This window comes from Natator depressus, chromosome 12, assembly GCF_965152275.1.
Source record: "Natator depressus isolate rNatDep1 chromosome 12, rNatDep2.hap1, whole genome shotgun sequence".
In the NCBI taxonomy this organism is placed as follows: domain Eukaryota; kingdom Metazoa; phylum Chordata; order Testudines; family Cheloniidae; genus Natator; species Natator depressus.
Window position 1 is genome coordinate 11,422,726 of NC_134245.1, and position 26,547 is coordinate 11,449,272.

Genomic DNA, 26,547 nt, shown 5'->3' on the forward strand with positions numbered 1-26,547 from the left:
AGCAAGGCTGAATTTTGGAGGCCCAAGTCTCAGTGCTCCCCATGGGGCAGAAGCCCTGAGCCCATGGGCAGAGTTAGGGGACACACGAGTGTTGCTCCCCCGCAAACTACAGTGCAAGAGCAGGGCATTCCTGGGGTAGCTCCACCCACCACACACACACACACCCCCCTCCTTCTCTCCCTGCCCCTGTCCAGGTCAGTGGCGGGCAGCCAGAGCCAAGCAGTGCAGGATAGCTGCTGCTCTGGTTGGTGCCATGGAGCAGTCAGTCGTACCCTCATATCCTGCTGCTGCTGGTGCAGGGGGTTGAAGCTGCTCCTCAGCTCCCAGCCCTCTTTACTCATGCAGCCGGTAAGAGCTGTCTGGGGGGGGACCTGGCTCCATGGCTGGCAGAGCCCTCGGGGAGCCGCTATCGCAGGGGGACCCCTCCCTGCACCCTGACCTACCCCCCCATCTGCACATAGCTCAGAGCTACCCCCTCCCTGCACCCTGAGCTATCCCCCCCCCCCATCTGCACACAGCCCAGAGCTACCCCCATGCCCGCACACAGCACCTAGCTACCCCTCTGCCTGCACCCTGAGCTGAGCCCCCCACCTTTGAGTTATAATTTTTGGTTGTGCCCTTCCCGCTCCCCACCTGAGTCAGGGGGTGGAGCTGGCTCAACCCCCGCTGGCCCCTGCCCACCCAGAATAGAAATGAAACTACACCTATGCCCGAGGCCCCCCCCCCCAACCCCGAGCCCCCACTCCCTGGCTGTGCTCTAGAGTTTTTGTAGCATGTTATGGTGGGCCTCAGAAAGAAAAAGGTTGAGAACCCCTGACGTATATTTATCTTATTATAGACAATCACTAAGACTGCAATTTAGTCACGAGGTCACGGAATCTGTGACTTTCAAAGACCTGTGTGACTTCAGCCAGTGCCAGCTGCAGGCCGCAGCAGGGGGAAGCTGGAGGCGGGGGGACCCCTCGTAGCTCCCAGCTGCCCCAGCTCGCACTTTGTCATGGGTATTTTTAGTACAAGTCAGGGACAGGTCACAGGCTTCTGTGAATTTTTCATTACTGTCCATGACCTGTCTGTGACTTTTACTAAAAATATCCATGACAAAAAACTTAGCCTTAACTATCACAGGATGGCTGGCCCCTTTAGAGTAGGCAGCACCCACTCCATCCATGATGGGCTTCTTTAGGGGAAAAAAATTCCATCTCTGACCACTTGTAAATATCAGCATGGTAGCTGTGTTAATTTGAATCAGCAAAAACAATGAGGAGTCCTTGTGGCACCTTAGAGACTAAAACTTATTTGGGCATAAGCTTCTGTGGGCTAAAACCCACTTCATCAGAAGTAATTACAACTGCTTAGGTAGCTGACTGGCCCCTAATTGACTAATGAAAATCTGGACCTCATAAATGGCAACCACAGCTCAGCTGGAGGACAGTTCCTGTAGAGAGGCACTCCCAAAGAAAGAAGTAAGAGAATATCTTTGGAAAGCAACTTAGGGAGGGACCTTCCAAATTCCTGCATGACTGGAGACTCAGCCTATAAGGAGCTGCATGCTGTCTGGAGAAGACCTGAAGTTGGCTGGCTCCAGCAAAGCAGTCAAAACTGAGAGCGTCTTTAGGGTACAGGGGCTAGAGGTGAAATGGAAACTCAGGTGGAACAAGTTCAGACCGAGTATGCCTCCCCACTAAGAAGTATGGATGAAGATCTTTTCTGTTTTAGTTGATATTTCTGTCAATGAGACACTCAGAAGGGGGTGCTGTTAGATATATAAATGTCTCATTTAATGACCCAAATGAGGAAATTATTGCAGGGTGTACACCCACTGGTCCCAAAGGGGTACACAGGGATACCATGTTCCTTTTATAGGCTGCTGATAATCTTACAGGGGTCAGGATACTGTAGAAATGTAAAGACAAAAATACCTTCATATAAGTGTACGATCAGTGTATTAAGAAGAGAGACATCTAACTGAACACCTAGTCATGAATAAATTTAGTAAAGCTAAATTTAGCTATATGCAGAAGTTACATGGCTTCAGAGTCAACTACTAATTAACAGAGGATGAAATCCTGGCCCCACTGAAGTCAAGGGTAAAACTCACAAGGACTTCAACTGGGTCAGAAATTCACCCAGAGAATCCAAACACAACACAAGAGAAGCAATGGTTCCAAGACCTGCTTAATATGGTGATTAGAAAAATACTAAAGGTCTTACAAGGAGGCAGGAAAAATTAGCTATATAGCTTGAAAAAAAATATAAATAAATAAATAAATAATCAATCAATCTTCTCCTGGCATTTGCTACACCCTCTGCCCTGAAGACAGGGTGGGCAAACATTTCCTTACAACATTATGCCCCTGCTGTTTTCTGATACTGCAGCATGTATATTTGCCAAACCACTAGTGATCACATTCAGTACTTTATTCCAGTTTCATAGGAAGAAGACAGCATGCTGAGAGAAGAGCATGCTTGTGCAGATTGTGTTTTACGTTAATGGATCAGATGATTTCTTAAAAAAAAGTTTCTCCTTGTCTGCATATATCTCACTTCTCTTTTTTGAAACTGTTCACACTAAAATCCTGCCATAATTTCCTGTACAAACTTAAGCAAAATGTGGTTTCTACTAAAACAGCAATAAAAAAGGAATCCAAGCCTATGGCAATAAAACCTATGTGACAGAGTTAGGACTATGACAGCAAATATCAAAGAAAGTGAAACATTTTGGGCCCCCATGCTTTTTTAAAATGCATGAAAAACGTTACTGTTGTCCCTTTTCAACCTGAGTGGTTACTCAAAGTTCAGGGCCCTTAGGCATACTCCAGTTGGAAGCAGAAATTGATGGAATCCAATATTTTCTTTGATGCAATCTTGTTCATTTACAAATAATGTACAAAGGCCTGCTTCTCTGAACACAGGTGGAACCAAGAACAAAAAGGAGCAGTTGCTTAGCTCAGGGCATGGTTACACTGAAAACTTCAAAGCGCTGTTGTGGCAACGCTCCCACTGCAGCGCTTTGAAGTGCGAGTATGGTCGCACGCGAGCGCTGGGAGAGAGCTCCCCCAGAGCTCCTGGTAATCCACCTCCACGAGGGGATTAGCTCCCAGCGCTTGGAGCCTGTCTACACTAGTGCTTTAAAGAGCTCAAACTTGCTGCGCTCAGGAGGGTGATTTTTCACACCCCTGAGCCAGCAAGTTAGAGTGCTATGAAATGTAAGTGTAGACAAGCCGTTATAGTCCCAAGCCTCTAACCAACACCAGACCCAGAAGTACACACGCGCTCTCTCTCTTTTTACAGGGTCACACTGTGCTCACAGGCAACTGGTTGGCTTTCTTGCCTCTGATCCTCTCTGTTCTTGTCTGTCTCCAGTTTGTGTGTTCTGCCAACAGTAACATTTTTTTCCGAAATTTCAGTAGTAAGGTCTCACTACAACAGCCAGCTGTAAAAATAACTATATATACACTGAAAGAGGAACTTACAGGTCTGAACAAGAAGCTAAAGATCTCAACAACAAAATTTGGTTCAACTGCTGGATTAGATTTGTAATTCCTTATAAAAAACAATGTGCTGTAGTTTCAACTGTAACTGAGTATTGTTCTCCTGACTGAGTCTCTCATCTAACTAGAGGAATATGAATTGTGTTGAAAATTAATGTAGCAACCTTAACTACAAGAGACTGATTTCTGATTTACATGTGTGGTATGAATATTAAACTTTTCCACCCTTTAAATTAGAAAGGCAACATTTCTTATCAGATAATTATTTCTTAGCATTCTATACCAGTAGACAGAAAGTGCTGAAATCTGCCTCTTGTAGCTTGTCAACTTACAATATTCAGATGATCCCCACAAAGCAGTGAATTCTGGAGACAGTTAGAATTTAAGCTAATTACAACATATGCCAAGTGCCCAGTATTCCATGCTGAGGCCAGAGTTTTGAGAGCTAGCACTCTGGGCTCGGTTTGCACTCCCAAGCCTTGAGGCCACCACAAGCTAGCTCCACCCTGAAACTTGCTCCACTCCCACTCATGCTACGCACTAGATCTTATATCACTTATGTGACCCACTGTTAAAAATTCAAACAGATTTGCAAGTTCTCAAAATCAGCTCTGCCCTTAAACGGTAGGAGCTATAATTTTTTTGGAGTGTGAGGATGGAGAAGATGTTACGCTATATTCTTTATATGTACAAGGGATTCAACCCATGTTGAAGTGTAAAACTCAGTTCAATCTGAACTATAGAGATGTGACAAAGTGATTTCATAAACAATTCAGACCATCCTCAAGGCTCCAGTCAAGCACCTGTTACTCAGCCAGAAAGCCTACTGAAGTCAAATGGAGGATTAAACATTAAATTTCTTAAAGCGGTGAAAGTTATTAAATTCTGTGTATATGATCACATGATTTTATAGACATAGTTCTCTTCGACAAAATTTTAGTGGTCAAAGTTAAGGTTTAAGTGGAATCCCAATTACCCTTTACCAAAATTCTTCATCTTTAAAAACAAAGCCCAAATGTCAGTTGCATACAATAGAATAGTACCTTTTCCCCTTCAAGAAGGCCTAGGAAGTTTTGATATCAAGCACTTGAAAGTAGTCTCAAATTTAAGGTGTCCATGCAGCTTTAAGTTTGCCCCCTCAGGCATATGTATTATGATACTGTACTTAAATTACAAGTTCATACTCCCACTTTGCCCATACAAAGCTCCTGTCTCATACAGTGCACAGTATGGACATTTAAGGGCCCTGAATTGAGGTTGCACAGACAACTTTAAACCTGGCATTTCCTAACTTCTGAGTTCTTTGTCATGCAACCTAAACAACATTGTCGCAATAAAACTTTTTGCATATAATATTTATCAAGTGTGTACTAAAGATTTCAAAATTAATATAGTAGATATCTGAAGTTTTAGTTCACCTAACTTAATGTAAGTGAGGTGTTGGTGAAGTTGAATATTTCTATGAATACACAGACTTTAGTAGCTATTCAAGCATTTAATTTTTTTGTAGCAATTAGTATTACAGTACCAGAAATGCCAAGTCTTGTGAATTAGAAAATCGCATATCTCATGATTAAATAAAATTATTAAACCTGACTTATGATCTCGGGACAGAACACTCAAATGTCAAGATTCCCCCCCCACAAGACATGGCAAAAAAAAAAAAAAAAAAAAATCCTGACATTTGAGAGTTCTATCCCAAGATCATGAGTCAGGTTTAATCATTTATTTAGAAATCGCTGTCAACCTGTCTCAGGTGACAGGGGCTGACATAAGGAGCCTCTCCTTGCAGGGCTCCCACAGTCAGCCCGGGTTTCCCTACCAGCCTGGGAAGTGGGAGAGGCCATCCCCCACAGACCTGGGGAGGGTGAAAAACCCTAAGAAGAGCAGCGGTGACGCTGTGAGAGCTGAACTATGGACTGCAGGGGGGCTGAAGGGAGGAAGGTGAGGGCTGTATTGATGATGGTGCTGAGCAGATGGGGTGAGTGCTGGGAGGTGAACTGAGAGCAGTTGGGGGTTGTTTGGGGCTGGGGGACTGAACTGAGGGGGAGATTAATTGAGAGAGGTTGTGTGGGGCAGAACTGATGGGGGACAGGATTAACTGCTGGGCAGATGTGGAGGTGAGTGCTCCTGCACCAAAAGCCAAAAAAAAAATTACCTCATCCAATACATGTGGGATAGTGGGCAACATTAATGGTCACATGGATACACCCTGGGGATGGGAAGGGGGAGTTCAAAATTCAAGAGACAGACCTACAAAACACAATATAATCTTAGATAGATCTCTCATGGGGGGGGGGGTCCAACTCATGATTTTTGATCCCCTGAAGTTGGCAATACTGTAGTACTGTATATTGGAAGTTGAAAAATTAAACAGGCTTTAATTATCTAGTAGTTGTTAAGCTTTGTATAGGGCTTTATGCAAGTTTTAACAGAGTAAATTTCAGGATAGGTGGGATGAAAAAAATACAAAAAACTGTCTGGATCCTTCACCTGTTCATTTCTAGACTTGACATTTGTTTGGTTTTTAAGAAAAAAAATGAACTTTTTTCTGGTGTTGACAGACTCTTCTGAAACATTTATTGGTCGTGAATGTTGAAAATGTATGGTTAATCTCCTTGGATTTTCTAGTTATCTTTCTTACTTTTTAAATAAGCACCAAGTTGAAAATTGGGTAGGTCCATTCAAAAGGGAAACCAAGCTCAGACAGATGAGGCCTAAATCAGTGGTTTTCTCCTGCGGGCGTCAGCAAACCAAGAGTGGCATGTGCACAGGCAAATGAAGTAACTTCGGATAAGGAAGCAGTAGATGGACACTACTTTTATCACGGTGGATTTGATTTAAATCATGATTTAAATCACTAGTCAGGAAGACTCGATTTAATCATGGTTTTCTACATAAAAGTACATTCTTGTTGGTTGTTATAACTTTAATAGATATTCTTCACAACTTAGAGATAGATATAGGTTTCATTTTTAGAAGGTATACACTATACATTTTTAAAGAGTGATATTGAAAACTTTTCAGATTAGTTTTACAGCTATATCAGAAAATGAAATAACCAATCATTCATTTACCAGAGGAAATGGAAGCAGATATTTATGAAGTCATTGGGACATGAACTATCTCCAATTCAACATCATTAGTATTTGGAGGATTTTCTTGCCATGCTGTATTAGGAAGAGATCACCACCTGACAGACATTTAAATTGTTTTATTTAACTAAACCAACAATGTTAAGTATTTTGGATTTTTTTCTTCAACATATAATTTTTTTTTTAAAAGAACAAGTATATGTCCCTTGCTTCTCACATTTATCTCCAGACTTCTCCTTGTCCAGATGTATTCCACCCCCAACAATCTTCTATTCATTGAACTTTTTGAAACTTTGCACTTTTAGAGAGAGGTAAGGGATTGGCTCTGTGTACACAAATTTGCAGAGGGACAACAGGGTTGAGGTCTTATTTCTCACCTCTATATATTATTTATATATTTAAAAACATTTTAGCTGTTAACAAGCATGTTACCTCTGGAGAAACAAATCCACAGTTTGATAACTGCAAAACTAAGCATCTCTGATGGCATCTTCTCGACTGAGCACTGAGTCCCACTGGGTAGATAGAAAGATTAACCTAAATAATCTATACAGAAGCCTGTGGAACCCCATAAGATTGGTGCCCTAATCCATGAGCTATTGGAACTCATTTACAAAACTTTTCTTAAACGTTACACGAATATATTGTCTCATACTATAGAATTAGAATTTATAATCCCTATTCCATGATGAGATATCTTTGAGCTATAATGTATCTATCTTTAGATGGCTTTTTCCTAAAGTTAAAAAAAAAGCATTTTATCAAAAAAATCCACTTTAAATTAAAAAAATCCAATTTTGATTTTTTTAAATCTTTGATTTTTATCCACATAATGAAAGCTATCATCACATACAATCTAGAAAATGAGCTCTTAAAGTTTATTGCCCAAAAGGAGAGTTTTTCTTATCCCTTTCCACATGTCCCTCACCAATCCTTTAAGTCTCCCACAACCTCAACTGCCCTTTCACACCTCTGGTCCCCTCTATTCACTCTAAATCTGACACCCCACCCTTCCCCCACAAATTTTAGACAAAGGAGCACAGTTTCCTGGCATTCTACAATGTTTCTCTCTCCCTGCTGTCCTCCACAAGTTTATTTCCCCCTCTTAGGTCCATGACCAGTTTAGGCTCCTTTTCCTGTATTCCCCCTTAGTCCAGGGTCAAATTAACCTTTTGTGGGCCTGGTGTCAAATATGTTTGTGGGCCCCCGTGGAGGCAATGGAGCATGGCACAGTAGGGTGACCAGATGTCCCGATTTTGTGGGGACAGTCCTGATTTTTGGGTCTTTTTCTTATATAGGCTCCTATTACCCCCCACCCCGTCCCGATTTTTCACACTTGCTGTTCCATTACCCTATGGCGCGAGGGGCCAGCCAGAGGCAATGGGGCATGACATGGCAGGGGCAGCCCTGCTCCACCCAATGAGAGGGCACTATTTACAAACCGGCAGTTGCCTGACGCACAGTGGCCTGCCCAGCCCTGTGCTGCTAGGATGCCCCTTCCCCTCGGGGGAGGCCCATGCCACACTACACAGCCCCCTCCCCCCCCCAACCCCCTATGGCCAGAGGCCCCCCAGACCCACTATGCCCAGCACCCCCCCAGACCCACCCACAAATCCACAGCACCCTGCACACAACTGCCCAGCACCCCCCCCCCACCAGAACCCCCACTCCTAGTGCCCCAACACACACACACAGATCCTCCCGGCCCCTTCACAGGCCAGCACTCCCCCATACATTCCACAGACCCACTCCCCCAAGCCCTGCCTTCCGGCCACACTCACCAGCCCTGCTGGGAGGTGACTGTCTACTGGGACGAGTCGGCAGCGCAGCCAGGGCTGGTCATCGCTCCGTCCCTTTGGGAGTGGCGCGATCAGCCAGGCCAGGACCCGCTCCGGCCAGGATCCCTCAAGACACACTTGCCCAGAGGGGTCCAGCCAAACCCTCCACACTGTTCCCCACCCCCACACACCCGTGGGTGAGACTAGCCAGGCTTCTGCACCAATCCCAGGTGGTTCAGCTCCAAGGAAACAGGTGGGGTCCCACAAGTGGTGGGGAGCAGAGACTGCCCAGAGCCGGAGGTGCACTGGGGTCTGGCCAGGGGTCTGAGAGGAGCAGGGGGTGGAGCCAGGGAGCAGAAAGAAGCCCTCAGCCAGCCAGCGGGCAGGTTGAGAGGAGCAAGTGGTGGGCGGGGGGAGCCAGCGGGGTCTCAGGGTGCTGTGGAAGCAGAGCAGGCCAGGGCCCCTTCTGAGCATGGGCCCTGCTCCGTGGAGCCACTGGAACCATTGTAAACCCAGCACTGCCTTAGTCTGCCTCCCCATCCATATCTGCCTTCCGTGTATGATTCAGCCCCAATAGCTGCTGAAAAGCATGGGATCGGAAGCAGGTTAAATTGAAAAGGCTGTGCTACCAAACCTGCCTATTATACGGTTGCCTGGCACGACCCATTAAGACCTGGCTTTCAGTAGCTTAGAACTACCAAACTAACCATTTGGGATGAAGTTTCCTATGAGTTTCTGCCTCAGGGTGATTTTTTATTTTTATTTTTATTTTTTTTTTAAGTTTCAGCCAAAGTAATTCCACTATTTGCGAAAACAAGACTAAGGAAAATGTTTTTCAATGTTAAAACAAAATTCTAGGAACATAAGAACATCAGATTACTGGATTACCAACAATGTTCCCTCTAATTTTTTCCATCCATGTGTGGGATGAATTCTGTTATGTGCACCAAATTACTGAAGCAATGTGCAGATGTGCGCCACCAGTAGAAACAAAAAACCTAGATAATATATATTTTTAAAAAGTTACCATAGAGATAATTACTTCTGCCAGGACAGGTTAGGCATTTTAGAACTCACGACTCAAAGAATTAAATTTAAGCGTAAGAGATATAAAAATTATGAAAGGCATAGACCTGTCAAAAAACTCAAATAACAGCACTTTGAAAGAAAAGAATATATGTACATAGAATCACAGAATATCAGGGTTGGAAGGGACCTCAGGAGGTCATCTAATCCAACCCCCTTCTCAAAGCAGGACCAATCCCCAACTAAATCATCCCCGCCAGGAAGTATACATTGCAGGAAGTATCAAGTAGTAACAACTATGCGTTGAGAGGTGAGAGTGACACAGAGTGAGAAATGACACTGTGTGTGAAAGAGACAGACCGACACACGTGTTGCCCCTTTACGTACATTGCCCCTTTAAGTAGATTGGCACTCAAAGCAGATACAGCAGCAGACACCAGCAAGCTCCCTCCCTCCCACTCCTGAGGTCTGCCATGGTCACCACCCCTGTCCTGCAGAGATGTGGTACTGGGGTGAGGGAGCCAGGGGGCACCCTGACATCAGTGCTCCCTCCCCTCCTGCTCTGCATAACAAGCAGGAGACTCATGGGAGCAACTCCCAGGCAGAGGGCTGGAGCAGCATGGTAGTGGGGGGGGAGGGACACCTGAAGTGCGCAGCACTTGATAGCTTAATTGCCTCTAAGCTGTGTGGCTCCACAGCTGCCTATTAAGCGCTGCGCAGACGCTCAGGGCTGCAGCAGGTAGAGATGTCTTTCCCCAAGCCCCCGGACCTGCTGCGGCACCACTCTCCAGCCCAGCCCTGCTGTGGCCAGGGGAGAGGCGCTCCACTCCCGGCCTGGCCCAGCCCAGCCCCAGACTTGCCCAGGTGCTGCTGTGGGGAGAGAGAGCTGGGGGGCAGAGAGATAGATGGGGGGAGGGGGAGTCCTCTTTCCCCACTGTAGCCTCAGGTAGCCCCACTGCATCCCAAATCCCTCATCCCTAGCCCCACCCCAGAGCCTGCACCCCCAGCCAGAGCCCTCACCTCCCCCTAACCTTCTGCCCCAGTCAGAGCCCTCCCTCCCTCCCCACAGTCCCCCAACCCTCTGCCCAAGCCCTGAGCCCCCTCCCACACTCCAAACCCCTCAGCCTACCCTGCCACATGAATTTTGTTACACTTCCATATTAGTGCACATAAAATTCGTTCCGCACATGGGTGGCAAAAATTAGAGTGAACACTGCTTGATAGCCTGCTGAGCGTCCACGCAGCTTAGAGAAAACTTAAGTTACCAATGGTCCATCTAGCCCAGTATTCTGTCTCTGACAGTGGCCACTATCAGAGCTTCATCGGAAGTCTGTACAGAACAGAGCAGTTGGAGTGATGCACCCTTGTCTTCCCTTCCTGGCTTCTAGCCGTCAGAGGTTTAGGGTTGCCTCTAGCATAGAGTTGCACCCCTGACTCTCTCTGCCTATAGTCATTGATTAGCCTATCCTCCATCAACTTACCTAGTTCTGTTTTGAACTCTGTTACACTTTTGGTCATCATAACATCCCATGGCAATGAGTTCCACAGGTTAACTGAGCATTATAAGAAAAGAAAAAAAAGAGTACTCCTTGTTTGTAGTAAACCTACTGCCTATTAATTTCACTGGGTGAACCCTAGCTTTTGTATTGTGGAAAAGGGGTAAAACAACACTTCTCTATTCACTTTTTTCTACACCATTCAGGGTTTTACAGACCTCCATCATATTCCCCCTTAGTAGTCTCTTCTCTTAGCTGAACAGCCCTAATCTTTTTAAGTCTTTCCTCCTATGGAAGCTGTTCCTTACTCCTGATCATCTTTATTGCCCTTCTCTGAACTTTTTCTAGTTTCACTATATCATCATTTTTGAAGATGAGGCAACCAGAACAAAATATTCAAGGTGCGTGCACGCCAGGATTTATATATGCTATTTATTAGGGCTGTTGATTAATCGCAGTGAACTCAAGTGATTAACTCAAAAAAATTAATGGCGATTCACCACATATTAATTGCACTGTTAAACAGAATACCAATTGCAATTTATTAAATATTCGTTGTTTTTCTACATTTTCAAATATATTGATTTCAATTACAACACAGAATACAAAGAGTACACTGCTCACTTTATATTTGATTAAAAATATTTGCATTGTAAAAATGAAAATAAAAAAACCAGTATTTTTCAATTCACCTCATACTAGTACTGCAGTGAAAACTTTATTGTAAAAGTGCAACTTACAAATGTTGGGTTTTTTGGTTACATAACTGCACTCAAAAACAATGCAGAACTTTTAGCGCCTACAAGTCCACTCAGTCCTTCTCCTTCAGCCAATCGTTAAGACAAACAAGTTTGTTTACATTTATGGGAAATAATGCTCCTCGCTTCTTATTTACGTCACCAGAAAGTGAGAACAGGCATTTGCATGGGACTTTTGTAGCCAGCATTGAAAGGTATCTACACGCCAGATATGCTAAACATTCATATGCCCCTTCCTGCTTTGGCCACCATTCCAGAGGACATGCTTCCATGCTCATGACACTTGTTAAAAAAATAATGCATTAATTATATTTGTGACTGAACTCCTTGGGGGAGAATTGTGTGTCTCCAGCTCTATCTGACCTGCATTCTGCCATATATTTCACATTACAGCAGTCTCGGATGATGACCCAGCACATTGTTCATTTTAAGAACACTTTCACTGCAGATCTGACCAAAAAAAAACAAAAAAACAAAAAAAACAAAAAAGGTACCAATGTGCGATTTCTAAAGATAGCTACAGCACTCAACCCAAGGTTTAAGAATCAGAAGAAGGATGAGGTATGGAGCATGCTTTCAGAAGTCTTAAAAGAGCAACACTCCGATGCGAAAACTACAGAACCTGAACCACCAAAATAGAAAACCAACCTTCTGCTGGTGGCATCTGACTCAGGTAAAGAAAATGAACATGCGTCAGTCCACACTGCTCTGGATTGCTATCGAGCAGAACCTGTCATCAGCATGGACGCACGTCCTCTGGAATGGTGTTTGAAGCAGGAAGGGACATATGACTCTAGTGCATTTGGCATGTAAATATCTTGTGACACTAGCTACAACAGTGCCATGAAAACACTTTCTTTCTTACTTTCAGGTGAGACTGTGAACAAGAAGCGGACAACATTGTCTCCTGCATATGTAAACAAACTTGTTTGGCTGAGCAATTGGCTGAACAAGAAATAGGACTGAGTGGACCTGTAGGCGCTAAAGTTTTACATTGTTCTCTTATGACTATTTAGTTTCCTTAAGAGCCTTTGGTGATGGACCTTGTCAAAGGCTTTCTGAAAACCCAAGTAAACTATCTCGACTGGATCACCCCTATCCACATGCTTGTTAACACCCTCAAAGAACTCAAATAGATTGGTAAAGTATACAAGGTATACTTCCCTTTACAAAAGCCATTAACTAGACTCTTCCCCACAAATCATGTTTGCCTATTTGTCTGATAATTCTTTACTATAGTTTCTACCAAGTTGTCAAGTACTAAAGTTAGGCACACTGGCCTGTAATTGCCAGGATCACCTTTTTTTAAAATTGGCATTACATTAACTACCTTCCGGTCATCTGGGACAGCCTTGTTTCAGTGATCGGTTCCATACTAGTTAGTAGCTTCGCAATTTCATATTTGAGTTCTTTCAGAACACGTGTGAATATCATCTGGTCCTAGTAAGCTATAGCAACCTAATGCTTTGGAGGATAAACTTGAAATTTGGCAGGGGTTGGTCTCTGTGTTAGGGATGTGCATTTTAACTTCCCAAGCAAAATTTGGGCAGATTTTCATAAGTTATAACCCTTGGAAAAAGTGCAGTTTGCACACGCTCAGTAAAGACTTGCTTGAATTTAACAGCTAAAATCTCCAAAGATGCAGTCCTCTCTGAGCACATTCAAGCCTATCATACCTCCTACTGTTGCCCGGACTACACATATAATAAACCTCACAAAGCAAATGAGCAAGCTCCCTCCCCTCACAGTCCCCACCTCTGACAGAACTAAAACGTGCCATCCCCAGAGCGAGCACACTCCCTCTAAGCCCAGGGCTCTCTCTAATGTCTGCTCCCAACTGCTCAGGACCAAGCACTGGAACAGAAGACAGAAAGCCTGTCAATAACTGTACTGGCACACCAGCAGCATGGAGAAGGAAGCCATCTGGTTCAAATACAGTGGTAACTGGGCTGACAACTTTACCCTAACTGTGATTTCAACGGTGAAGTATGTAAAAGTTCAAAAAAGTCACAATAACCTATGTTGATGGGAAAAGGTACCAAAAAGTAGACAGACTGAATTAGTCCCTACTGATATGGGTCAAGGACTAAAATCATGCTTGATAAAAAAAACAAAAAAAAACAGAAGATGTGGAACTGGAAATTAATGAACCAAAACTCCTGTGTCAGATATTCAGTCTAACTGGTGGACAAAGGAATAAGCGGACAGGCTATTCTTCCCAATCCTCCCTTTTTTGGGGTGCTAGAAGGAAGACTTTGTGGGAAAAGTAAGGAAAACCAGTTGGAGGCTACTGAATTAAGTTTCACCATCATAACTACCATTCCCACCATCTCCGGGACCCTGGGCCTTCGCCACCCTGATCCTGAGAGATGTCTTCACTGGACTGAATTAAAAAGAGGGGTACTCAGAAGACATCACCACCCCTAAGAGCTGCAGCTCAATCCTAAACACCATCTGTGATAAAACAGGATCAGACTTTAAAAGCAGCAACAGCTCCAGCCCATCTCAACTAATTTTTTCTCTTTTCCCCGAAACAGTTACCATCTAAGTGACTGTCAAACGAGTCCTCCTAAAACTCTCTCCAGTTAAAGGGAAAGGGAACAAGAAATGCTGTTAAAATGAAAGCCTTAATACTTCATATTCCAAATGCTTTAACTGTTTTTCCTTCTTTTCTGTATCTTTAATACTAAATAGCCTAAGTTAAAATTGACTCAGGTCCTTCTTTCTGATCCAGCAAGCAGACAGGACCTCTGGTTCCAGGGACCCCGCCCCCAAACTTTAGTGAAGGATTGGCAGGACCTAGCCTATTTTAGGCCCTATAAGGCTGTGTCCTTATTCTGAGCTGAAGCTATGATCAATTTGCAACCACAGGAAAAAAGTAAAGCAAGCCTACAGAGACAGTGACTTTGCTAGGGAGTTCACAGTACTGTAAAGGCAGGGAGCTGTGCAGGCTGGAAATACCCTGGTGAGAAGAGAGACAGACACAGGTCTCCCTCCACCCAAGACAGGTGAAAAACGGAAAAATAAGTATGGGCACTGCCAATGTGTGCACTCTGGGCAATTCCTGGATCAAGAGGGTACAGAATGTATAAGAGCAAGGAGTATACCATACAATGGAGAGTGCTGACTACAGACTGATTTGGCTTGGTAGGCAATTTTTAGGACATATGTTCAACAGCCTAAATGACTTCTCACACCAACCAACAACATAAGAATGGCTATACTGGGTCAGACCAAAGGTCCATCAAGCCCAGTATTCTGTCCTCTGACAGTGGCCAATGGCAGGTGCCCCAAAGGGAATGAACAGACAGGTTATCATCAAGTGATCCATGCCCTGTCACCCAATCCCAGCTTCTGGCAAACAGAGGCTAAGGACACCATTCCTGCCCATCCTGGCTAATAGCCACTGTGGGTGGGAATGGTGTCCCTAGCCTCTGTTTTTCCTATAGCCATAGTTTTTCCTATCTAGAAAACTAGGAAACTAAGTGGCAAAAAAACCAAACACACAAAAAATACCACCACTACATTAACACAGAGTTATGGTGGAGCAAAACCTCAAACTTCTGAAAACAAGGAAAGCCACAGTTAAGGTTCCTCATACAACCATAACTCTGCCCTCTTTCAGCAATGCCCAAAAACATCCTGACAAAACACATACCTTTACTCTCCCAACTCCACAGCTGCTGAAAGGTACAAGCTTTTCACCTCCTTTCACAACTCACTCATTCTGACCCACAAGATTCCATATTACACTATTAAACGACAAAAAGGGGGTGAGAGATGGGCGTGTCGTGGAGCTTGCAGTAGTCAATATGAATTATTTGCATGAACTCCAAGTGGAGTCAGCATGGCCTTGAGTCCCAGGATGTTAGGAAGACCTGGACACAGGTAGCTAGCCTGAGTGGCCACTAGTGCCACAGTATCCACACTTCTATTTTTAGCATGCTAGCTCAGCTTGAGCTACTGTGAGTCTGTCTATACTGGGAATTACATCTCCCAGCTGCAACAGACATATCATGCAGAGTTTTTACTCGGGTTGCTAGCCTATGCTGAAGCCCATGCCACCTTGTCTACACTGTTACTGTTATACCTACTAGCGAAATTAAAGCTAGAATGCGTATAAGCTACCTGCACTACAATCACACCTTCACGAACAAGCGTAGGCATATGACCTTAAGCAAGTTTTTAAATCTCTGCCTCCATTCCTGATCTGTTTAAAAAAGGGGGTGGGGTGACACTTTTCTGAGCTTGCAGATTTGTTGTGATAATAATCCATTAATGTTGGTAACAGAACAGGTGTAGTTCCCTACACACGGAGAGCAAGGTTTGAAGAGCCAAAGTAGAGGTTGTGTGTTCCCTATCCTCTGAAGCCCACCTCACTGCTCAGTAGATGGTAGGAGCAAAAGATGCATATTTACAAAGATCCTTCAGCTATTTCCCCAACCCTAAGAACAGAGCAGCAGCAACAGTGCAACATGGGAGAGGAGCAAGAGGATATGTTTCCACAACCCTCAACTGCTCCCAGTCCAACTAGTTGAACAGGGCACAAGACAAAAGGATTTAAACGAAGAAGGAGAAAATTACACCACCAATCCAAATTGTTAAACTGATCATTTAATATTACTGATTTTATAGTAATACTGTTCTAGTTTTCCTTCAGTGTTTGACAGAATAAAAAACACTTGTGTATTTTGAGGACCTGAAGTGAACTAAGACCTAGTATTGAGGCTTTGAGTTCTGCAGCTGCTAAGCACCAATAAAAAAATTAACAAGATCATAACTTCACTGTGTTAATCAACTGGCATAGTGAGCAAGACAGCTAGAAACAGGAATCAGACACAGCAGTAGTGCAGAAGACATGGTGACTGAGGGAGGCAAGCAAGCCTGGAAGAAAGTTTTCCTTTGCAGTATGTTCCCTGCATTAAGAGCTTGCACAGCAAACTGACTGGTCATTCAGTTTCCTCCATATCAATCTATGAGAATGCTACAAAAGGAAGCCAACTAGGACTAGCATAATCCACCTCTGCATCAAGCTCTTATGCAGAAAGCAAACGCACAAACCTTATCCCATTGAAGAACTCGGATTACGGGGTCTGTGTCTATCACTGGAGGTCCACAAAGTATTAACTATAAAGTTACAACACTAATTTATAGAAAATCTAGGTTTCAAAATATTTTAGCTACTACTTGCTACTCTGAAGCCTGTACAGATAGCTTAAGGTACCTTCACTTGTAAAGCCAGGAATACAATAGCTTACTTTAGTGTTAAGTACATTCTCTAAAATATGACCATGTGGCAATATATAGTTTTCTTAGCACTTGTTTAGAATGACCTGCATACACTCAAGCGGCAAAGTCACAAGTGAGGAATACAGTCACCCCAAATGAATGTTAAAATCACGCAATCATGCTATCACTTCATCTTCCAAAGTCCTCAGTCCTCTGTATCAAGCAGACTGATAGAAGCCCTTGCCCTTAAGATGTTTATACAAGATCCCTGTAATATACTAGTTAATTACAGGCAGCAAATAGACTCTAGTATTTCTACATCCCAAAAGCACTCAAACATTTTGTTCGGAAGTGTTATTGATAGTGGCTGAAATATATGAAATCTCATTTTATTGTTAATTCAGAACAATTACAATTGCTATCTTTAGTACCTTTATGCCACAAGAGAATTCAACATCCAAATGCTATACAAAATACAGATAATCAACTATCTGTGATCTCATTAAAAAATAGCTTCTAAAATACCACACTAATTTTTTGTACTAGAAAAAAAAAAGTGCTCCCCCTTCTAGCTTTCAAAAGAAAGAACAAGAATTTATGCTCAGACATTATCCACATAGCCCTTCAATTTTCCTCCTAACAAATAAGTCAAAGAATGTAAGTGATCTCATACCAGAAAGCTGTATAACAACATTACTCTAAAATAATTCTTAAAGAGAAAGGTAGGCATCTAATGAAAGATAAGGATTCTGGTCAAAGCACAGATTACCAGAGTTTGAGTAAGTGTGTTACATCCCACTGTCCTGAAGTATAGTATTTTTCTAAGATCCAGGTAATCATAAGGCTCAGAGAGAGTTTAAGTACATTTTGTGAGCCTGTACATCACACAAAACCACCATATTAACAGGAACCAACAACATCCATTCAGTCCATAGGCTGTTTCCACATCAGGAAATGAAAAATTGTCCTAATCTTTTACCAAGCCATGAGTTACCTATTAATCAATCCAAATGTGAAGGTCTGCAGTATGATAACATACTAAACTTTTGGGGGGCTACAAATCAGAAGTCACGTAAGAGCAACATCTTTTAACGCATTCCACAAAAAAAATTAAGATATGGTATACAAGTTTACCTTTAATTTAATTTGTTTTAGACTATTTCTTCTTACCAGGAAACAAACTCTTTCCAGAATGAGATCTAAATTAAATTCTCAAACCAATATAAGCATCAATACTGAATTTTTACAAATAGGAAACAAACCCAATTTTTTTTTTAGCAAACATCAAAAATGTTTCCCTTATATGTGGATGTGCACAAAGCATATTAAAATTGTGGATATTTTGTGTTCTCTCTCACACACACACCCCCACCAATTTTGGGCAGCAGGCTTTGAAACCTGTTCAGATTTGAGGTTACTTTTCAAGCAGTGCCACTGAGATACTTAATGGAATCAACCTTGTATGTGATTACATTCCAGCTGTTCTGTTTTCAATTAATGAAGTGTACAGCCTATAACACAGTCTGCAAATCTACTTGCTGTTCTCTGCAGTTTTCCAAATTCAGTCAGACCCTGGTCAAGTAACTTTAGAGAGTCCAACTGCTGAGAAAAGTGTCACAATACAATATTGCATACAAATAGTATACAGTACATATAAACAGACAGCTGTGTTCAAGTTGGAATAAAGTGCTGGCTTGTTAAAAGTTTGCTCCTGCTTGTGATTTTACTAAGCTTTACTGATCATTTCACTCATCTTAAATTCCACTGTCATTTGAACTTCACATGGCATGCCTGGGCAAATGCAATGACTTGGATGTTGTTTTAAAGATTGGGCTTACTGCCAAGTCTCCTCTGTCTATACTCCCTTGACCCACCAAAGCAGCTTTAGACAACACCTTCTTTATTTACATTAGTGAACAGCAGTTTGACTGCTTACATCACAGCAATATCAAGTGAGGTCCAATCTACCCATACAACTCACTTCTTTAAAAGCAACACTGCTAATTTGCCCATCCACTCCTTCGGTATGATCTAAATCTTGGTTTGTGACTACCATGTACCTGTAGAGAACAAAAAAGGAAAGGAATACAAGGTTCAAAGCTGAATCCACATTATCTCAGCTTTAAGTGCAGTTTTTTTCTTTGAGAGAGCAATCCTCCAGTGAGGACTTCTGAAGAGCAGAAATGAATCATTCTATATACACTCACACACAAAAAAAGGAGCCTTGCTGAATTTATAAACAGTGTGATCTGAACAAAAAAGTACCAGTCCACAAGTTGTTAAATTAAAATGCAGTTTCAACCTGAAGTCTTTCAGCAACAAATGTCTATATAAGCTATTGGTCTCAGACTACACAAGCTTTTTTGAAAGTGACAAAACTACCAAATTTCCTTTAGCCAAAACACCATTACGTCTCCCAACACAAGTGTGAAAATCTGTCAGCTTTCCTTGATAATTCAATCTTTTTGATTTTCCTGAAATTTTTGGATAAAAATGTTGTACTGTTACCAATAAAGGATGATGGATAATAAGTTACCCTAGCACACATTTTGAATCTACTGATTATGGGTTGACATCAGAACAAGAATAGTGCACTATGCCAAGGAGAGGGGACAGAGGAGGCACCCAGAATTTGGCACTATCCCACAACCCCCCTTCTCATCTGACTAGTTAATTAATACGGGAAATCCCTTTTACTTTAATGGAACTAAGTTCTAACTAAGGTTGCCGTATTGGACTTTAGACTGGTGGATACTTCTAAACAATCTTTCAAATAGACCACCCTAACAGCAATTACTAGATTAACCAGTACAAGCACAACTACACTAGTCAAGGTGGTCACCATTCACGCAATCCAGCACAAAACTAAGCATTACACATGAATTTCAATGAACTACTATGTAGTAATGACATGATAGGAGTGGAGAAAAGAGGGAAAGAAAAAAAATGCTGTTATGACTGATTTTAGTTTTTAAATTCCTCTTTTTTTAAAACGTGTCAGTGTACCCAGAGTCTTCAATTGGCATCCCTTGGATAGGAGTTCTTAAAGAACGTAATAAATTAAATACTCTGAAGAAGTGGATGGCTTTTTATTTCTTTGAAAGTTAGTTTGACTATACATTTAAGAACTATGAATATACAGCCCATACCACAACAGTATTCTTGACTAGATAATTGGAAAAGTGATATTAAAGTTAGAAGTGTCAGTTTAGACTTATCTTCTATGTTATTACCAAAAAATGCTAATGTTGTGCATTTCTCCCACATGCCTAATAGTTTTTCCCCCCCACCATCCATCCATTTCCTTTAAGGAGGAGCACAGCACAAGGTAAGTGTTTAACAACCCTAAAAGCTTCCCATGCATTGGGAAAGATTTATAGTTAGGTTTCAACTTCTGTAACACTTAAATGAAATATGTTTCTAATATAATAGTTACAGCTATACCCACTGTCACATGCATTTTTACAGTGTATAAAACCAGGGTGGATTTTTTTCAACTGATTTATTTAAAAATTAGATTTTGAATTATGGTATACTTTACTTTTTAAAAATAAACATGTTTAGAATGAAATCTGAATCTAATATAAATGTTAAGGCCTAAACTTGTTATAATCTCTTATAACATTTAAATGAAAAAATAAATAGGCTAAATTAATGAACCTCTATCAAAAACTGAGTTAAAGGCTGTTTTTTCAAAGCCTTATAATGGTCCCTTATAATATAGGCTAACTACTTATGCTAAACAATCTGTTCCACCTTGAATTTTGCTGTGACACTCGGAGTACCTTTCCCAGACTTGAAGAGCTCTGTGTGGCTCAAAAAGCGTGTGTCTCTCACCAACAGAGGATGGTTCAATAAAAGATATTACCTCACCTATGCTGTTTAACTTTTGAGGTCAGGTTTCATAAATATGGCATAATAAGTTATGTACTGTGTTAAGGTCTTGTTTAATAAAAATAAAATTTATATACTGTTTGTGTATTTAATTAAATTCCAGTTATTCTAATGCAGCTTGGCACAAATCATAAGCAAAAAGTTAATTATCTAATAAATAGCAATATATCTTTCACCATTTTCTAACATACTAAAATATACAATTAATAAGAATCTGAAAAGCTATTTAATTGCTTAAATAAATGCATATAGTTATAGTGCACACTCCCACGTCGCAAAAAGATGTACCAACGATAGTGTAAAGGCCCTATTTAGTTGTAAATCACCATGTGTTAATGGTTGTATGAGAATGCATCTTTCCTTAGCAAATAACTGAAATACAAATGGAAAGTTGATTATTTACATCAAGGCTTTCCACTTAGTGATTTAAATAATGTTTTAAATTGCCTTGATTTAGATCAGTCTACCCTGCATAAAATAGCAAACTGACAGGACATAAAATATCCTGTCACACAGCTGACCACACCAGAATAGAGACTTACAGCATTTATAACATTTGCCTCAAATTACTATAATATACTCAAACAGAATAAACGAACTGCAGAGGATTGGCAGTTCTTACATAATAGTATTTGGAAGCAGGGACCTGTCCCAACCCCTCTGTCCCATGACGATGTATTCAGGAGGCCCAGACTAAGTTCCCTATAAGCTGTGTGACTGTGCAGCAGCAGCCTATTTAGCACCGCACAGGTGCTCCGGGAACCCGCCCAGCTGGGACCTGCCGCAGCTAGGGGAGAGGCATCTCTCCCCTGGCCGCAACCTAGCCTGACCCCTACCCAGCTACAGCCAGGGGAGGGGCACCCCTCTCCTGCCCCAACTCAGCCCTGGACCTGCCGTGGCCAGGGCGGGAGCCTATCCCACAGCCCCAGCACTGGAGCTGCTGCAGTGGGGGAGAGGAGCCTCTCTCCCCATCCCCAGCACAGGTGGTGGTGCTGCTGCAGGGAGGGAGAGCGGGGGAAGAGGGGGGAGTCATCTCTCCCCGCCATACCCCAGGAGCGCCCTCCTGCCCCCAAACCACTCATCCCTGGCCCCACCCCAGGGCCCGCACCCCCAGCTGGAGCCCTCTTCCTCCCTCCATTCCCACACCCTCTGCACCAGCCCTGAGCCCCTCATCCCCAGCCTCACCCGGGAGCCCTCACCCCCCAGCCAACCCTATGCCTCAGCCCCTCATCCCCAGCCCCACTCCCGAGCCCACACCCCCAGCCAGAGCTCTCACACCCCTGCACCCCAACCCTGAGCCCTCACTCACACGCCAAACCCCTCGGTCCCACCCCCAACACATGAATTTTGTTATGTGCACCAATATGAAGATGATGTGTCACACATCACCTCCATATTGGTGCACATAACAAAATTCATTCTGCACATATGGGAAAAATTAGAAGCAACACTGGTCCCAGGTTGCTCCTGTGGACACCAGTCCTGATCACCTTAATAGATACGCAAATCTATGCAGCCACTGCCCTAAGCTCCTCCATATGAATTGGCTCATGTGATGAATAGACAAATATCTAGTTTACAGGATTGCTTAAAAAATGTTTTCAGCTAATACTGTTTTTGCAAACAAACATTCTTGTCATGCAATAGTAAAACAGTTGATCCAGTACTTTCACTAAGTTGCATCATTAAAGTTAGTAATACCTCTACCAAATTTCTATTGAATTTTTGACCAATTTGGTTTTTGTTCTATATTAATTTGAGACATGCTTTATTCTCAGTTGCCAATGCCTATGTAGAACATTTCAGTTTTAAATTTTTTTATTCTCACTAGATAAACACTGTTCCATATCCTATTCACAATTGCTATAATTTTTCCTTTGTTTTCCATTTGAGTTATATGTACGTTATTTATATAGCACCATAACATGCATGCTATTTGACTAACAAAAGCCAGGGACCCTGAAACAGCAGTAGTCTTGTGAGAATAAAAAAAAACTTCCATCTGAAATGCTCTACCTAGGCAGCAGCATGACTTAGTAAAAGTACTCTTTTAAGGGTGCCATGCATTTGGTCTTAGTGCCAGACTTCCTAATATACTGAAAGTTAGGGAAGTGTTTAAAATCATACAACCTGAAATACATATGGTTGAATACATATTAAAATACAGATAAAGATTTTTAATCAATTTAACCTGATACCATAAAGGTCTCCCTACTATACACACAGTGAGAGAACAGAGTCGGAACATGGCTGCAGTATTTAGTAGACTAGACATAACCACATTTCAGCAGTGTCTTGAAACTAGGCTAAACAACAGGTCAATGTATTAACTCAGTTAACACGATTTGGGCCCTTCCACAATAAGGTCAGAACTGTATTTTCACGGTGACTCCCAACTTGCATATATATAGTTGTGCAAATGGGTCCTAATATGCTGCACATTCCTACACCATACTTATGAGTTATTTTTAATTTCTAGTATTTTTCAATAAGTAAGGGGTTTTGTATTTGTTATAGAGGTATAAGTATCTAGAATACTAGCTGAAACAAAACAGGATAAAAATAGCATTACAGTGATGCAAGCACATCTAACAAGAAACAAATGCTTCTCATCTAAGTCATATCATTGAAAGTGAAAAACACACTGAACACTCAACAGGAGATAAGTAAAAGCTGTATAAAGAAAATAAATCCAGAACTACTGGTAGCAAATGACACTTTAATACATGTAGTGCAACAAATTTAATATATTTTACATTACTACACCAAATATATTTCCCACTTCATAGCTGACTACCTACCAATATTTACTTGGTTTCTAATTTGTGAGGACCAGTTTGTTAGTGAAACTGAAATCTGGTACCACTTAAAAAAAAAAATGGTGTGAAGATGCTAAAGAAAGCCTGGACTAATCCCAAACCACTGTGTAGTGGGATAGAATGCTGTTCAGTGGTATCAATAAATATATACCTAGACCACAATTTTCTTTGTACTGTGTTGCTTCCTAATGCAAGCGCCTACTAGAAAAAGATTGCACATCCATGCACTTCAACCTAACTCAGTTTCTCACTTGGGAAGTTAGGCGCTGGGGGCGGGAGAAGCCCATACTACATTACTTCCTAAACAAAACAGCGAGGTTCAAGGCACATACAGACTAGACTCCCTCCATTCCCCGCTATTCTAGGCCAGTTTTTCTCAAGGTATTAGGGGAAGAGGCAGACGGCCCCTGAACGGCCCAAGTGCGAGCACGCTGCGGGCGAGGGTCTCTAGCGCTTCGTGGATTATTAAGGAGGCCTCGGAGCTCCCTGGGCAGCGGTGCCTGGGCCATCCCCGCGTTATGCCGCTGCACCCTGGCTTCCTAGCCTGTGGCGGGGAAGCGATACTCTCCGAATGGAGGCTTGCTGGCGCGCGAGTGCCGCTGCAAGCGCCAGAGCCCCTCCGCCCGGGGGAAACCGGTTGAGCAGCACCCTAAGCGCGGCGCACTGCAGGGGGAGGGCTCACAGAGTTTCGTCACTCCTGCCCCACCAGGGCTCATCCCGACTCCCCCAGCAGGGCTGGAGGAGCCCGGCAGGAGCCCCCGCGCCATGGGGAGGAGCGTTCCCCACCCGAGTGCTCGACGGCTCCCCCCAGCCCAGCCCAGCCCCTCGGAAAGCGGGAACCAGCCCCACTCCTCGCACGGTGGGAAGGCAGCCCGCGACAGCCGACCGCAGCGACGCACCTGCAGGCCCCAACGGCGGCCCCGGTCCCGGCTGCCCGTCCTCCCCGAAGATCAGCCTGAAGTCGAACTCGTCAGGGGCGCCGCAGTTTGCCGTAGTCATCGGTTTGGCCGGGGGTGTGAGGCGAGACCCAGTCCCCGCCCGGGCCGCGCCGGGCTACTGCTGGACTGGGCTGGGCTGGACTCCCCGCCGCGCCTCTCAGGGCCGCCTCATAACACGGGAGAGCGTGTGGGGAGAGCGAGCACCGGCCGCCGCAGCTCCCGTCCCTTCTCCCTCACTCGGACTCCGGCTGTCACTCAGGGGGTGGGCAATCACTACGGGCCGAGGTAGGCCCCGCCCCTCCGCGGCTCCGCCCCCCCGCCGCGCTCTCCCCGGGGCTCACGCGCTACCCGTGTTGGTCCCTCCCGCACCGACCCCGCCTCGCGCTCTGACGGCCCCTCAGACGCGAGGGCACTTCACCCAATCGCGCCGTCCTTCTCCGTCCCCTTCCCTCGTGCGCTGACCACGCCCCCCCCTTCCCTGATGCTTTGGTACTGACAGCTTCTCCAAACGCCCTAACTCCACCCCTTCTCCGCGTGCCTGCTCCGCTCCCCCTCGCCCGCTACCGTTTCCCACCCTCGGACTCCCAGACGCTGTGTTTGGCTCATGACGTAGGCCCAACGGACGCTCTCCTCGTGACTTCGGGGGGGGAGGGGGAGGAGAGGGAGACGCGTCAGGGCAGGCCACGTGATACGAGCGCTAACCTTCTGCCTCAAGGGCTACTGGGAGACGTAGTGTGTAGGCCCAGCCTCCTCGGGGCGGGGGAGGGGAGCGGTTGCCGCCGCCGCCCCAGGGGGCATCCAGGGAACTCAGCCCAGCGGGGGGGCGCTGTGGAGAGCACCTCTCTGGGGGCTGGCGGGGCGCCGCCCCCCGGCGCAGGGCTGCCAGCCACGTTGCAGCGCAGCCCCATCTGCCAGAGAGGATCCCGCCCCCGGAGCAGCCTCGTCTGACCGCAGCCCTCGGGGGAGTAAAAATACTTGGGGGGGGGGGAAGACAGCTGGAGATACCAGAGTGCCCACCCCCCAGCGCAGCTGGGAGCCTGGCCCCAGCCTCATCTCTCCTTCCCACCCTTAATGTTTCTGTCTGGAGTGCTGCAGGTCGCGGGCTGTCAGAGAGAAGGTGGGCGAGGTAATATCTTTTCTTGGGCCGACTTCGCTTGGTGAGAGAGAGAAGCTTCCCCACTGCCCCGAGCTCTGCCCAGTTCCCACCCTTGTCTCTCTTCCCCCCAGAGATTGGTCCAACGCACACTACCGCCTCCTGCCCCTGTTTGTAATATCCTGGGACAAAGGCGGCTACAACCCTGCAAACAGCAATGACAGATGCCAAATTTTCCACTGAACCCTTAAAGGAACGTTGTTGGTTTTTTTGAAGAAAGAAAAAGAGTGAGTATTTGTGGCACCTTAGAGATGTAAGCTTTCCTGAGCTACAGCTGTAGCTTATGCTCAAATAAATTTGTTAGGCTCTAAGGTGTCACAGGTACTCCTATTCTTCTTGCAGATACAGACTAACACTGGCTGCTACTCTGAAACCTGTGATTTTTCTTACAGCTCATTTGATTAAATGAGATTTTTAAGATTACATAGTATTTTCTGTGTTTTCATTTGCTCAAGCAAGGTATTTCTTTCACGCTGGTTTTACTAATCATTAAAACAAACTATAGAAAGGCCCATGTTAATTCTTCATTTCAAAAGGTAGGATTGAAACACTATCCTTAACTTTAATTGTATTTATTACAGACCAATGAAGAACTTCAGCCTCATTTTCAGTGAACTAATTGACATGCGAGTAAACTGGTACAACAGGAAGATAAAAACCTACTGGAATTAATCAGTGATCTGTTTTTAAGGTGAAAAACATGACACTTGGTGTAGTAGGAGAAAATACAGTAGGTGAATGTTTTGACAAGCATTTACTTGCTTTCTTGTAAAGCCTTTTGATAAGGTCTATAAGATATCTTTAAGAGCAATAAATTACCATGAGTAAGGGGACAAAGTCCTCCTGCAGGTTTTCAACTGAGAAATAAGG

At 43.9% G+C, this 26,547-nt stretch overlaps 1 protein-coding gene across 2 annotated transcripts in view; it reads right to left on the reverse strand.

Annotated features, from left to right (window-relative positions):
• Window positions 1-24,764, reverse strand: part of NFATC3 (nuclear factor of activated T cells 3) — a 140,048-nt gene extending 115,284 nt beyond the window's left edge. For both annotated transcript variants that reach the window (XM_074968584.1, XM_074968583.1), the window contains exon 1: window positions 24,486-24,764. In XM_074968584.1, the coding sequence (XP_074824685.1) occupies window positions 24,486-24,585 (100 nt within the window). In that variant the 5' untranslated portion in view covers window positions 24,586-24,764. The remainder of the gene's footprint in view (window positions 1-24,485) is intronic.
• Between the last annotated feature and the right edge of the window lie 1,783 nt (window positions 24,765-26,547).